This window comes from Lactuca sativa, chromosome 7 (genome assembly GCF_002870075.4).
Source record: "Lactuca sativa cultivar Salinas chromosome 7, Lsat_Salinas_v11, whole genome shotgun sequence".
Classification (NCBI taxonomy): domain Eukaryota; kingdom Viridiplantae; phylum Streptophyta; class Magnoliopsida; order Asterales; family Asteraceae; genus Lactuca; species Lactuca sativa.
In genome coordinates, this window is record NC_056629.2 from 10,664,139 (window position 1) to 10,679,529 (window position 15,391).

At 35.3% G+C, this 15,391-nt stretch overlaps 1 protein-coding gene across 1 annotated transcript; it reads left to right on the plus strand.

Moving 5' to 3' along the window:
* The first annotated feature begins 8,389 nt into the window (after positions 1-8,389).
* LOC111881380 (axial regulator YABBY 1) lies at positions 8,390-12,530 on the plus strand. Its single transcript, XM_023877773.3, has 7 exons — positions 8,390-8,752; positions 9,040-9,222; positions 9,792-9,903; positions 10,740-10,788; positions 11,768-11,843; positions 11,943-12,017; positions 12,271-12,530. The coding sequence occupies exons 1-7, from the start codon at positions 8,645-8,647 to the stop codon at positions 12,337-12,339; spliced, it is 672 nt and encodes a 223-aa protein (XP_023733541.1). The 5' UTR covers positions 8,390-8,644; the 3' UTR covers positions 12,340-12,530.
* The last annotated feature ends 2,861 nt before the right edge of the window (positions 12,531-15,391 follow it).

The window sequence follows — 15,391 nt, forward strand, 5'->3', positions numbered from 1 at the left end:
GCTTGTTAACACTTTCAAGTACCAACTTAGATAGAATTAAACAAATATCATGTTATTTTGGAATCACATTGCTAAGTTGTCATACATGAGGTTGGGGTCGTTACCTTTTCTAGATTTAATTCACCTTTTTAGTTGATTACTTGTGTTTTTTAGTGTTTGTTTTAATTATTTTATTCTAAACCCCCCCCCCCCTCTTTACTGTTGGTGACCATAGTACCTTACGCAAAGAGGTATAGACTAATTATCCCGTGTCTCTGTGGATCGACCCTGCTTGCCTTGTACTACCTTTTAGTGCAATATAGTGGGATTATTTTGGAGTATATCGTACCCCTTTATTTGTTGGGTTTGACACCCTAACACATTCCAATCCAAGTAACAAACGGAAGTCTTGGAATAAACCTAAGGACAAGTCGCTTTGAAGGGCGAACAGGAAACAACCACCAGTAACAACCTTCACAGCCACAACATCAGCACCTCCAACCACCATCCCTTCAGGCATCCCAATGGTCCCTAAACCAGCCAGGCTTTATGATGGAAATCTCCCAAAATGCATTAAATGCAGTTTTCACCACCATGGACCTTGTAGGGAGATGCAGTGCTCACACTGCAACAGGAAGGGGCATACAGCCCGTTACTGCAAGACTCCAACAGTTCAGCCTGCCCAAGTGCCAAACACCAGTGTGAACCAAACTTGCTACGGTTGTGGCAAGGTAGGTCATTACAAAAGGAACTGCCCAGAGGCAGCAAATGCTGGCACACACGGCAGTATGCTACCCGACCACCGCTGCAGGAGAGTCTACTCCGGACCCACGTTAATGTAATTTAGGCATTTTGTTGTAACAGACTTATGAACCGTCCCCAAGACTAGTGCAACCAGAGTCTTATCTTTTGCGGGATCCCGTCCGTTTAGGGATGCTCGTGCTGCGTATACTTGTCTTTTGTAGTATACCTTGTTCGCAGCAATAGTCTTGTAGTAAATCCTAAGTACAGTAACTCTGTTAATGGTTGCACTGTTGTGTTTTGTATGTAACGCCTTATGTTCAAAAATCTAATGTCTTTAGTTTCCATACGATTCCGACTTTATCATGTGACTCGAGTAAATTCGATCCTCGCAATACCAGCTTCATAAGTACATCTCTTTCTCAGAAATCGTCTTTTAGCGAAGCCGTCATATCAGAACACGAAGTACTCATACAAGGAGTACCTTATAGTTCTTTTCCTTTCCGAAGGAATCCCCACAGTATTACTCGTGCAGTACGTCAAGTTCAATTCCAGGATTCATACGGTTGATCTATCACTGAAGCATGTATACATGAGAGTGATATATAATCAATGTTCTACAGGTCTAAACACCTACGGAAGATACAAGAACAGCCCGGAAAACACAACGAACTACTCAAAAATAGAATTAGAAGACCAGGCTTCTGACCCTTGAGAGCTTCGGTCTTATTATTACCAGAAGTCGATGAAGTGCATCTTATGTACCTCGACGACCGGAGACTTCATTAAGATTTCCTTTAGAAATCGTTGTCTCTACCTCGCATAGACGAACTGATTGAGCAACCACAGGGAAAGTATTACTTTCAGAAATGGACCTGAGATCCGAATATCACCGGTTTGAGTGTTAGGGAAGGATGTCCTAAAGATTACCCTCCGAACTCGATATGGACACTTCGAGTCCGTAGTGATACCCCTCGGATAGGACCAATACACCCATAGTATTCATGAGCTAAATGAGTGGAGCACGCCTTTCTTACTGGGATCAGTTCGTCATTTCTCCATGTAATGACTTACTTATCTACCCTCGTAGTAAGAAAGAACCCATAGAAACATTACCCTCGGAGATACTTTTCGCAAAGTTCTCTAATCAAGAGTTTTGGAATTTAGAGTCAAATTTCTTGAGACACACTATTAGTGTTGTGGAAATTCTTGAGTACTCTGTCAAATTATCCAAAACCGTTGGGAATTTGTCGGCACTGTATTCACCGACGGAAAATTCGCCAAATTCTAGGTCTTACAGACCTACTATCATAGTCCATTCGGAACTCCCCACAAATTTCAGAAACCCTTTCGACTTTAACCCAGCAAGGGATGGCCCTTGACTGGGAAATAAGCGAGAGAAAGAACCTTTGGAATTCCAAGTGAGAGACCAAATTCTTTAGGAAATCTCACTCTGGGAACGGATTAATACGCTTCGTAAAGCGTGGAAAGCTAAAATCCAATACAGTTAGGACCTCCGAGATTCTTACCAGAATCGGTCCTACATTTCACAAACTAGACCTACTCCGCGAACTCAGTAACGTACATTTTCCCCTTCGATTCTCGAACTTGAAACAGTATCTTTCCGTTAGGACTTTCGTAAGCCCTCTCAACGAGATCGAGATTTACGAGATCCTTGCCTTCGTATTAGAACCGTAGTGACCCTCGACCGAGTGGTCAAGCGGACGAAGCAACGCCGTCGCCCATTAGTGAAGGTTTGTTGGAATACCAACCGAGAACTCGATTTCACTTGGGAGCGCGAGAACCAATTGATTAGGAAGTTTTCACCTAATGACTCGATCACTTTTACCTACTTCCTTGCCTAAATTCTAATTTCGGGACGAAATTCCCTTTAACAGGGGGATGATGTGACAACCTGAAATTTTCATTCTAAACAAACCATATCAAGCCAATAGAAGTTAGAACAGTTTCAGCAAAATTCCAAACTTTGGGTATAAGTTTGAGTTTTTCACGATTTACACTTAAGGAGATATCAGGAGAGTGGATGCACTAGGGTTTTGTGCAACACTGTTATTCCAACACTCGGTCATATTAGAAATCATTTCGGGAATAAAAATATTTCCTGCCAAAAATATCTCAAGACTATAAATAGAATTCTGAACCAAATTATGTCATTAGTTACATTTCCAACTAGAGAAAAGTCATTTTCTCTCTCACGGATCTTCGGGTTTTTATCCCAAATCGTGAGTACACTTCTCTAGTTGTCTTATAATGCTTATAATGTGCTTAATAACGTAGATTACATAGCAAATCTGTGAGATTCGGGAGTTTACCGCCCAAGAACGTTCTTGGAGAGTAAACTCCTATATGTGGCTTAAATGCTACCTAGTCTTTTCCCCATGTTAGGTAACTACCTTAGGCTTGTATGCTAGTGTGTATATAACTAGAAAACATCAAAATCAGATCAAGACCCCAAGATTTGGGAGTTTACCGCCAAAGAACACGCGGAGAGTAAACTCCATTTTAAGGGCTAAAAATGTCCCAAAGTCCCTCAAAGCCTTAGAACTCAAACTAGAAGCCTTCATTACATATTTAGGACACCAAAATCAATTAGAAACAAGGGTGAAAAGTGAGTTCACGGCCAAGGGTATTCTTGGGCCGTGAACTCCATGTTTAAGTGTCAAAATGCCCTTAAAACCTTCCTTAAGCCAAGAGACTAATTTGGGCATGTACCTAAATGAGTTTGGGACTAGCTAACATACTTAGAACACCAAGAGTAAAGTGTTCACGGCCCAAAAGGTTCTAGGGCCGTGAACACCATAAAATGGTGCCAAATGGTGCCATAAACTCTTCTTAAGCCTTGTACAAAAGCCTAGTTTAGTTCCTACTTAATTTAGGGACTTGAAAACACCATAAACATCCTCCCAAGGGAGATTACCGCTGTAATCTACAAGGTAATATGGTCCCAGGGCCGTAAACTCCTAAAAGGAGTTATATTATGCCCTAAACTCTTCCATAGACCAAGCCATTAAGTAGAAATGCTTATTAGGGCCTTATAGAGCATCAAACTTCAAATATACACATAGGTATGAGTTCACGGCCGTAAACTCATGAGTTTACGACCGTAAACTCATTTGGTAGTGTTATTAGGGCCGTGAACTTCATGGTGGAGTTTTCCTTGAGCCCTACACACAATTGCTTCCCCTACAAACACTTAGATGCAATCCTAGAGGCTAATAACACTTGATAAAGGTGTTTAGCATGTCCTAGGGTGTCTTGACTTGTTTATTAGTTGTTTATAGACTAATTTGTTACATATATGTGAATTTATATGTTAACTAGGATCGTAAGTGTGTTCAAGACTTCACTTGACACCTAGCAGTCCTACCTCTTCAGTTCATCCGTATCACCCACAACAGGTGAGTTCATACCCCTAATCAATGTTTAAATGATTTAAAATGCTTTAATAGGGGGGGGGGAATACAAGTAGAAAACAGCATGTTGTTAAGTCATCTATATGTATTTTATAACTGTGTTTTCATTCAACAGATTTCACATACTACAAAATGTGATGCATGAAATGGTTTTCTAGCTTTAAAATACTTTGTTATCAAATGTATTACTTTTGAAATGTTTATCAAAATGACATCAAGTCACTTTTGTATTTGTTCAAAACCCTTAGATGTCTTACAAAACCATTTTACATTCTTGAACTAAACTATGCATATACACTTATATTCTTATATATGTATTGAGGATATAGTTTACAGCTTTCATTTAGTTTCTCACACCCTTGAGTAGTAAGAGTGTATAAACCTACTTGAACAACCAATTACCTTTTAGTAAATTATCATAGGGATAATTTGACGATATCAAACATTATTCCTATTACAAGGAATCACACAAGAGTCAGTTCATTCATGAGTCTATACCAGTACATTACCTGATACATGAGTACGCTTACCTATGCTTACATGATACATGAATACGCTTACATGAACACATTACATGAGTACCTTGACGTAGATACACTTACCTGTGTATATTAACATGAATACTTGTATCTCGAATTGCGAGGATGATTTATTAGTACCTTCTGTGTAAATCTTCCTGCATATCCCTAGTACCTTGGGATATCTAGACAAGACCCTATCCCTAGTACCTCGGGATATCTAGACGGGACTCTATCCCTAGTACCTCGGGATATATGGACGGGACTAACCATTCCGGAACCCATCTGTTAGCAACAGTAGGTGATGAACATCTACGGATGTCTAAGGTTATTACTTATATTAGGAGTCAATTACGGGACTAACCCTTCCTCCGCCCTGCTGCTGCTACAGAGGACAATTGGACAATCTTCGGATGTTCATTAGGTTATATATGTCATGTTAGCCCTAGTACCTCGGGATAACATTTATATACGTCATGTTAGCCCTAGTACCTCGGGATAACATTTACATATGTCGTGTTAGCCCTAGTACCTCGGGATAACACTTACTTTAGTATATTTTCCTATTTACTTTATTTTGTGATAGGTTATACGTTTCGCTTTACGCGATGGCGTGTTAGCCCTAGTACCTCGGGATAACACTTACATTAGTATTTTTTCCTATTTACTTTATTTTGTGATACTTTAACCTAAACAAAGAGTTACACTAAGTACTTTTAGTACTAGTCAATAGAAAGGAAAAACTATCATTTTACTTACAAAACATTCGGGTCTTGGTAGAAGACTACATTATCATAACAAAACATTCGGGTCTTGGTAGAAGAATACATTATCATAACAAAACATTCGGGTCTTGGTAGAAGACTACATTATCATAACAAAACATTCGGGTCTTGGTAGAAGACTACATTATCATAACAAAACATTCGGGTCTTGGTAGAAGACTACATTGTCATAAAAAAACATTCGGGTCTTGGTAAAAGACTACATTGTCATAACAAAGCATTCGGGTCTTGGTAGAAGACTACATCTAAAGCGAATAGAAAATAAGGGATTTTCTAGGGTTTTTCATAATTACATCAACATTTTCATTTAAAGGTTTACATGACTTTTAAAACAGCTTTTAGTAAGCAAGACAATGAAACTTAAATACTTATGAATTCACCAGCTTTAAAGCTGATACTCGCTTTCAAAATAACTTGTATTCTCAGGTCATCAGTTAGACAGGTGCGATGGCCAGGTTTTTGAGAAGATGGAGCACAGACAAGACTCGCCTTATTTTGATTATTCATTTTATTGTTGTACATTATGAAAGAACACACATGTATTAAAACTTTAATTTTAATGCAATGGATGATGTTGTTGCTTGTTTACTACTTTACACTGTTATGATACTTCACATGACGTCCTCCACTCCGGAACGTTTCCGCCATTCTTGGTTTTAGGGTGTGACAATAAGGGTACAACAGACTCCAAATACACTGCTTTAATGCACTAAAGAGTAGTCTAGGGCAAGCAGGGTCGAACCATAGAGACACAAGATAAAAGTCTATACCTCTTTACGCAAGGTACTTTGGTCATAAATGGGGAATTGTTTGCAAAAGTCAAATAATGAAAATAACAATCTACTTTAAAAACATGCACAAAATGAAATAGATTGGTAAACAAGTTGTAAAAGTGTTTCCAGTTCTAGTTCTCAATGTTGTTGTTCAACTTGATTATGACTTGATGTAATTCAAGATTGCTATTCTAAGTTGGTACTAAAAGATATTAACACACTCTAATACCTCTCGCTTGCCAAATTATCTAACCAAAACACGCTCTTTGACTAGACCTAGCTTTACTAATTCAACCTAAACATGCTCTTAGATTGTACTGAAAAACTGCATTAAGTTTTGTACAAGCTTCCCAACAATGTTCATTTCTTCTCATATGCCCGGAAGTGTGAAAACATGTAATATATGTTTTACAATAAGAAAACTTATTGCTTGTTACCAATTATTAACTTAATAGAACGATTAGGTGCCCTAAAAGTTAATTAACTGCACAAAAATTCAATTCATGAAAGTGGCCAATCAAATTTAAGGTTTCTAGTTTAAAAAAAACATAATCACTAGAATAGAATCACAAATCAAACATCAAATCATATGTTTCAAGTCAAGCAATCAACATGTTTTGAAAAAGAACTAGAAACTAGGGTTTCTTAGCCATATATGGCTAAGAACAAATCAAACAAGAATAAAGATGAAATTAAAATGTTTAATGCTTACTAAAATGAAATCAAAAGTGTTTGCAATGATTAGGTCTTCTCAAAAGCTCCAAAAATTCTCTTAGAATCACCCAAGATCGCCTAAAACTGCTCCAGAAACCGTCTGCATTCAAATGACGTCTTCTCCTATTTTTATTAAAGTTCACGTGACTTGCCATAAGGCCATGCGATTTTAGCATGGTCATGCCTTTTGCCCATGCGTTTTTGGCATGACCATGTGTTTACCCATGCTTTTTGCTAAAAATCAAACAACTCTTCACCGTTGGCTCCATCTTCAGTCTAGGTTCACCACAAGTCAAGTTGCTCAAATATAAGATTATAAGGACAAACACGACCCGTGTCGGTGTAACTTGAGCCGTGCTTCAAACATAGTCTTTTGCTATGATAATAATGCATAATGACTCGGGTTCCATCTTCTCTTCATGCTCCAAAGCTCCAAGCATCCAAACTCCATGCATCCATGCTCTATAATGCCTGCAAAATAAATAAAAAATGGTGAAGTACCAGGCATTCTTAATGAAATATTCAATTACTCAAATAATTAACTAAATGCTAGAATTATAAAGTAGAATGCTATGAAATGATAGAAATAACATGCAAAATAAGTGCATAAAATGCACCTATCAATTAGCGGCAACAGAAGACTATTAGCAGCGACACCCTGGAGGGAAAAGTCAGCACGTTTTTTCGTTCCTCTATGACCCTTGGATTGAAAACAAATCGGACAGATGGGGCTCTTTTGACGCGGATCACTTTTATGTTGGCATTAGGGGCGACGCAGGGCATTAGTGGCGAAATATAACGCGTCAATTACATGTCGCCGCTAATGCCCTGCGTTACCGCTAAAAGCGTCGCTGCTGATGCCAACATTTCTTGTAGTGTGGGATGATGATCCACCAGTTGCAAAGCCTTGTTCAAACCTGAAGAAAAGTAGAGCACTCATGTAGGTTTCGGATTCATTATTGTTGTCGCACGGCGGGCATAAAGTGGAGTTGAGATCAATTCCATTTCTATTTCGATAAATACGGGTCGGAAAATTCGGAAGACGAGTATGTCACATTAAAATGTTGATTTTAGCTTGTACAAATTGTTTCCAACTTGTTTTGAAATGATTTTGCGTGAAAATAGTTTAAGCTCGTATAATTTTGTGTTGTTTGGGAATGCTATAAGTAATGAAAAACTTCTAATAATAGTACCTGAATGATATATGTATTGAAAAATTATTGACAAAAATACAAGGACAGTCAAAACGTTGTTTGTATGACTAGCTTGTTGCTAGTCCCTATATATATAGTGCTGTTGTGGTTTAAAAAGAGGCAAAATGAAAAACACTCTTAAGAAATATAAAAATAATTCAATCATTCTTGGGTCATAAATAACAAGAAAAACAATAATAATTTATTATGATAAAAACAAGGAAGAAACGATTGTGGGGTTTGATTAATCCAATTGCTATCCTATATAGTGGGTCTTTCTCTCTCATTCTCTTTTCTCTCACATTCTTATTTGTAGCTTCCTTCTCTCTTGTCTTTGAGAACGCACACACATAAACACAAGGAGGTCAGATCCCAAAGGTGGTTAATCTGTCCATCAATCAATCCATATACATTGTTCAGTCAATCTTATCAATCAATCAAATCAAACTGTGAGAGAGTATCAAACAGGAGAGAGAGAGAGTAGAAAGGGCAAAGGTGAGGAAAAACATGTCATCTTCAGCTGCTTTTTCACCGGACCACCACCACCACCACCTCTCTCCTCCCTCCGAACAGCTCTGCTATGTCCAATGCAACTTCTGTGATACTGTACTCGCGGTACAAAACATCATCATCATCGTTATCATCTGTATCACTGTATATATAGAGAGAGATATATATATCTCTCCTGTTCAAGTCATCACAATCTTTGATTACTCTCGACTTTGTTATTTTCCAATTTCCTTGATGCATATATTCTTGAATCTCAGTAAATTATGACAAGAATACTCTCTGCTACGTTACCATATTAATCGATCTTTATGATGATCTTCAACTCAATTTTTCATGATTTTTATTACTTATGCTGAAAAAAATAATATTTTTATAACTTTTTGCTATTGTAGGTGAGCGTTCCTTGCAGCAGTTTGTTCACTACCGTTACTGTTCGATGTGGCCACTGCACTAATCTCTTGTCTGTCAACATGCGAGCTCTTCTCTTTCCTGCTTCCGCCGCAGCTGTTGCCGCCAACGCCGCAGCTAATCAACTCCATCTTGGCCATAATTTCTTCTCTCCTCAAAACCTTATGGTATAAATCAATGAACTTATAATTTTAGTGAAGACGATATTAACTTTATACGACTCCCAATAGATTTCAAAAGAGAGAAATCCCAGATTAGTTTTTCACCAGTAACTAAATCTTTCGTGTAAAAAATAGAACGTGTATTAAGTATTCCCACTTTGTTTATGTGTGTGTGTGTATAGCTTAATCGAGGTATGCAGTTAGCTAGCCATATATTGGACATCATTTCGAAATAAAATGTAATGAACATCTACCCCCCGATTTCTACCCAAGATGTTTTCTTGAAAAATGGAATCTAGGGTTAGGGTTTTGCATTTACTAATTCTTTTCTTTTTCTTGGTTTTTGGTTTCGATTCCCCCAAGTTCTCTACAGTTTTTTATTTTAACAATTTCCATTGTTGGGATCTGGGTTTACTTCCATTCTCCCCACTACTTCTTGGCATGTATGGTATAGAACATGGGTTTTCGAGAAAACCATATATGAGTTGCTTAAAAGTATAAACATTGATATTGTAAACACAATTCTCTACAATAATGTATATACATGTTCACTTAACATCTGAAAACATTTTCAGGATGAGATGAGAAACGCCCCATCCAATTTGTTCATCAACCATCCAAATCCAAATGAGCCGGTTACTCCTGTTCGAATTGATGAGCTTCCCAAACCTCCAGTGGCAAACAGACGTAAGAGATGTGTCCTTTTGATCTTTGATTTCTACGTTTTAATTCACCAACTTCATCACTTCAAATCTTTTAAGAAGATAAAACAGTAGATATTCATTAATTTAACTTGCATTACAATATATTATTTTCTAAACAAGAGTAGTTTTGAGAAAATACTTCAGTGTTCGTACTTCATAAAAGTTTATACTCAGTTAGGGTCTTTTTTTTAAGTTTGTCAATTGGGGTCTTAAATTATTATTTTTGGTAAGAAGAAAAACTCACTTTCTCTAGATTTTATTTCTTGCCTTTCCCTCTTCTTCTTTGTTATTTCTGAATATAATAGCTTTGTACAACCATAAAGGCAACTTTACTTCAGCAACTTTCCACTTACATTTCTGATCAGCAAGGAAACCCTAATATACTGGGTTAAAACAACAGTCATAGTTAATAAAAGGTTGACACGTTCTCCACAGCACACTAACATAAACACAAGCAAATGATCTAGCTCAAAAAAGACCACTTATTAATTACTTTTTTCTTGTATTGTTTACAATATTTAGTGCCTTTTTATCTTCTTCCAGTTCAAAATGGTTAATTGACAAAATATCTGTCTTTTTTCTTTGTTTTTTCCGTTTGCATGTGTATCAAAATCAGAGAGTGTATCTACCACATCATAAAAAATGGTTAGAATTCTATGATAGATAGAGATAATGATGATGTTATGATAGGAGAGAGAGAGAGAGAGAGAGAGAGAGAGAGAGAGAGAGAGAGAGAGAGAGTCTACAAAATAGTCAGCAGTGAAACGATTTTTATGTAATGTCTGTTTACTTGTCGCTATGTTTGTCTTCTATTTGCAGCTCCAGAGAAGCGCCAAAGAGTGCCTTCTGCTTACAACAGATTCATCAAGTAAGTAACTTTAACCTTTAACAAAAAATATATTTGTGATAAAATATTATTGTGCATAACAGTATACTGTATACCCTTGTACGAAAAATAGAGGAATATGTGGTACAGACTCCGACCAACATATTTTTATTAATATTATCTTGTTCCACAAAAAAGAGTTTGGAGGGACACATTTTTATTAGAAAAGGTAAAGAAAACAAAGATTTTAGCAAATGATATGATCTTCGATAGAAAAATATCTATATGTAGCAGCGACCTTAACGACATTGAATGTACATTTTTTTAGAATTTATAGATGAAGAAAAGTTGTTTGTAGGATGAAGAAATTTGAACATATTATAAACATTTCAAAATATAAAAAACAAAAACAAACGTCAAATCTGAAACTTCAAAGTACCATGATTTGAATTTTTTAGATGAAAATGTACCCTTTTAGACAGTGGAGTACAATTTATTGAATGAATTTTTTGTACTATATAAATAGTTACAAAAAGTTTTAGGTTCGATCAAAATGTACACTCCCTCTGGAAAACATTGATTATTTAACGCTATAATTGATCAACTTTACTCTTTATATAGTAAATGAAAATTGCAGTAAATTATTTTAACAAAATAAAATCACCAACGAATTTAAATCCTATAAAAATATATCAAAGGAAAAAAAAACATATTTTTGGATTCACTAACTAAAATTAATTGAAGCAAAAAGTTCGTATATCGAACATCAACAATTAATTAATGTGGGTTTTAATTTTGTTATTATTTTAATACTTTCTCTGTTTATTTCAATTACTATCTCCGAAAACCATTATGATAATGTTTGTATTTATTCAAACACATTAAAGTGACTGTCTTTTGAAGTACACAACTTCTTATGAAAATTTAAATAAAAGTTATTTGACTGCATATAGACCTGTAAAAAGCTTACTATAAAAAAATAAATAAATAAAGTTGTTAAAATTAAACGTGATAATTGCAGGGAAGAGATCCAACGTATCAAAGCAGGAAACCCTGATATCAGTCACAGAGAGGCCTTCAGTGCAGCTGCAAAGAATGTAATATTAATTAATCTTTATTTACTCCTGCCTAGGGTTTCGTTTAAACTAGGGTTTCCTTTTTTAATAATTTTTCAATTTATGTTTTTGTTTTTGAAGTGGGCCCATTTTCCTCACATCCACTTCGGACTTATGCCTGATCAACCCGTGAAGAAACCCAATGTGTGCCAACAGGTAATCCTCTTTTACCCTGGAATTTTCTATCTCACCATTTTCTCAAACATATCTATCTTGGTCCTACAGTAATCCTTTTTTTCTTATCCATCATGTGCTTATGTTTCTCTGTTCATCTTTATTAATGAGAAACTCTCAGGAAAGTGTAAACTTTTTTCTGCCATGGAGTTGCTAATTAAGCTTTTTGCTTTTATCGACATCATCTTTTTGTTTCACTGTGTGTATCTTTGTGTTTGATGTTATATATATGCAGGAAGGAGATGATCTGCTCATGAAAGATGGATTTCTGACCACTGCCAATGTGGGTGTTTCGCCTTACTGAGTGAATTAAAGCGCTAAGATCGGATTGATATAAATAGCTAGCTAGGGTTTCTAAGTTTCCACATGCACTTTGGCTTGTCTTTGCTTGAATGTCTAATTAAGACTTCAATAATTAGGTGTTCTTGTTTTTATGCTATCGTCTTGAAATGAAAGTCTCTTACGTTATGGTAATGATGAATAGGGGATTATATATACCTGGAAAAGTCTCATCAGTAAAGTCTAGTAGTCAACCACTCTCGAAGGCCATTTCATCTTGAGTCGATCTAATGAAGTTTGTATCATAATTGAGATTTCCTTTGTTTTGATCTTTTTTTTTTTTTCAATTCTTATAGGATAAGCAAATAATCGGGAGCTATATATATGTGTTCTCTTTTAGGTGATTGAATTAATTAATAGAGAATGGAGAGGACATGTGCTACGATATCTTCTTATATCATTGAATACTATACCTACGGTTTATGAGTACGGGGTCACTTGGATTTGCACCTTTCAAGTGATGTGTAACAATTGCTTGCATTTGATCAATCTCCACCGTTGAGTTGTAGAAACGACAGTGGTGTGGATCGAACTTGAGACCTACCACCCTTCGCCACCATCATTGTTGTCCACTTCTGCTTTAATGTGTGAATAGTCTTTATGGTGCCTATAGCCACTACCAAATTAAGAGCCCTTCATCGATCCCTACCAATACCATGCCTTGACAAAATATCACTCCCTCCCTGACCCTGTTAGTAAAAAATTCCTATTCTAGAGGCTACATCTCTATCTTGCCAAACCTCTTTTATCAACACCGTTTAGCTGTCTTTTTTCTCTTTCCTTTAAAAAAGGCAATATATCTAAAATAGGTACTTTCATCGGGTACAAGAAAATAAAAAAGGAAGGGAGAGGTTGTTGAAATTTTAATTAATAATTAATTACTAATAAATAGGGTTAGTTAATGTATTTCACTAGTAAAACTTACTCAATTAGCTAGCCCACAAAATTCTAATATGGACCAATTAGCCACCAAACTCACACTACAACAATAATTAGGTCTAGATCAACCAATGGCGATTACATGTTGCAACATTGAACATTTAAAATTAGAAAGAATCAAATAGGAAAATATTATGACACCTAAGCAAATCGTTTTGAAATATTTTTTACTTTTCTATTGTTATTCTATAAAAATATATAAAACAAATGTTACCATTCAAAGCATAATAGCAACGAATCGTAGTGTAATATAATTCTTGTAAATTTAAATACAAAACTATTTAAAATTAAACAAAAATCATTCAAATTTTAATATTATAAAATAACTAAATATTGGTCAGAGGATTTCCCATCGTCGTCTTTCACCTTATGTGGTGGGCGACTCCTGCTAGCTAGCTAGCCATATACACATCACGGTCGAATGTAGATTGTTATGTCAGTATTAGTCGATGGAAGTGAATTAGGCGTGTTGTTCACTGTTGTATTATAGTACTATTTGTGTTGTTTTTTAAATAATTCCATCCAGTGATGTGACAATTTTGTAATATTTCTCTCATTGAAAATTCTAAATTAGCATGTGGTGAGTTTGGCAAATTTATGACAGAACTAATAACAAAGCTTAGCTTTTATCTCACTCCTCGGCAATGGCCACGAGATTCAATTTTACATCATTTTGATTTTTAAGCATTTCATCCACATACACTTAAAGATAATGATCCTACATGTCGTCGTTAGAGTGGCAATCCCAACCCGAATCCGCCAAACCAATCCAAAACCCAGCCCAACAAATATATAATAGGTTGGGTTAAGATTTTGAACATATTTAGTTATATAAGTCAATTCATTTAACTCGTTTAATTAAATGAGTTGGATTAGGGTTGAAATTTCTAACCCTTTTACCACTCGCCAACCCATTTAATATTTTAAAATATTTTTAATTTACATTTATTTAGCATTATTATTTAATTGATCATTATATTTTTATTATTTTTTATTTATCAAAAACTATGGGTCAGTAATCATTATTAGAATTTGAGTTGGTAAAAATAATACGCAAATTGCGTGGAATTTATAAATTAAACATTTATAATGTTTTAAGTTTTATGTTGTAAACACTTATTTGTGTTTGTGTTACGAACCTATAAAGTTATTGTTGTATAATTTTTAAAGTTAAAAAATTATTATAGCTTTTAAATTGTATGTATTTTTATTTGATTTTTAAGGGGCTTTTTTTGTGAAAATTCAAACAGGTCAATCCGAGTTTAACTTGTTTACTAAATAAGTTGGGTTGAAAAAACAATAAACATGTCAATCTAATTTCAACCCATTTATTAAAAATGTTGGGTTGGGTTAAGAATTTTCAACTCGTTTACTTAAACAAGTTGGATTGCCCATAGAGATTTTCACTTCATTTAAATAAGTAGTTCAACATGTTAATGATCCAACCTAACCTATTGGCACCCTTAGTGGTCATTATGCATCAAACAACTATGAATGCACTAATTCATCCAAACACAAATTATTGGTTGCATAATCAAATATGCAGATTCGTTAACAAATTCTTAGAAATATGATAGGGAGTGTGAAGTTTGTTGTTGTTTTTGCTCTCATTTGGGTCATTTGGTGCTATAAGAATAATCGTATCTTCAACAACAACAAGGTTAAGCATGCTAAAATTTTAGCAATGAAGTGCAATTTTATAATGTGAGAATTTCGTATATACCCTTCTTAAGCTTTAAAATATCGTATTTGTCCGGTCTAAAATTTAAATATCATATTTACCATTCTTAACTTTTAAAATATCATATTTACCAAAATTATTTTTTTGACTATTTTTTATAATCTTTTAATCAAATTTTTTTATCATATAATCCTTTTAATTTAACAAAAAAAAAATGAATTTACCAAATTGCCTTTCAAAATTAAACCCCTTTTGCATAACCTAGATTGAGTGTATTGCCCCAAATATCCTTACCCTAAGGAGATCGACGCTTCTGATATACCAAAGTGCATCACTCCGTTTTCGTCAACATTCATCTTCTTCTGTACGCCTCAAGACATGCATCGACATAATCAGG

What these genes read in the sequence shown, in the direction of transcription:
- LOC111881380 (XM_023877773.3), top strand. Translation starts at nt 8,645, where the DNA reads ATGTCATCTTCAGCTGCTTTTTCACCGGACCACCACCACCACCACCTC. An exon ending in TCTGTGATACTGTACTCGCG is followed by an intron (nt 8,753 to 9,039) that starts GTACAAAACATC and finishes TTGCTATTGTAG; the next exon opens with GTGAGCGTTCCTTGCAGCAG. An exon ending in ACCTCCAGTGGCAAACAGAC is followed by an intron (nt 9,904 to 10,739) that starts GTAAGAGATGTG and finishes TTCTATTTGCAG; the next exon opens with CTCCAGAGAAGCGCCAAAGA.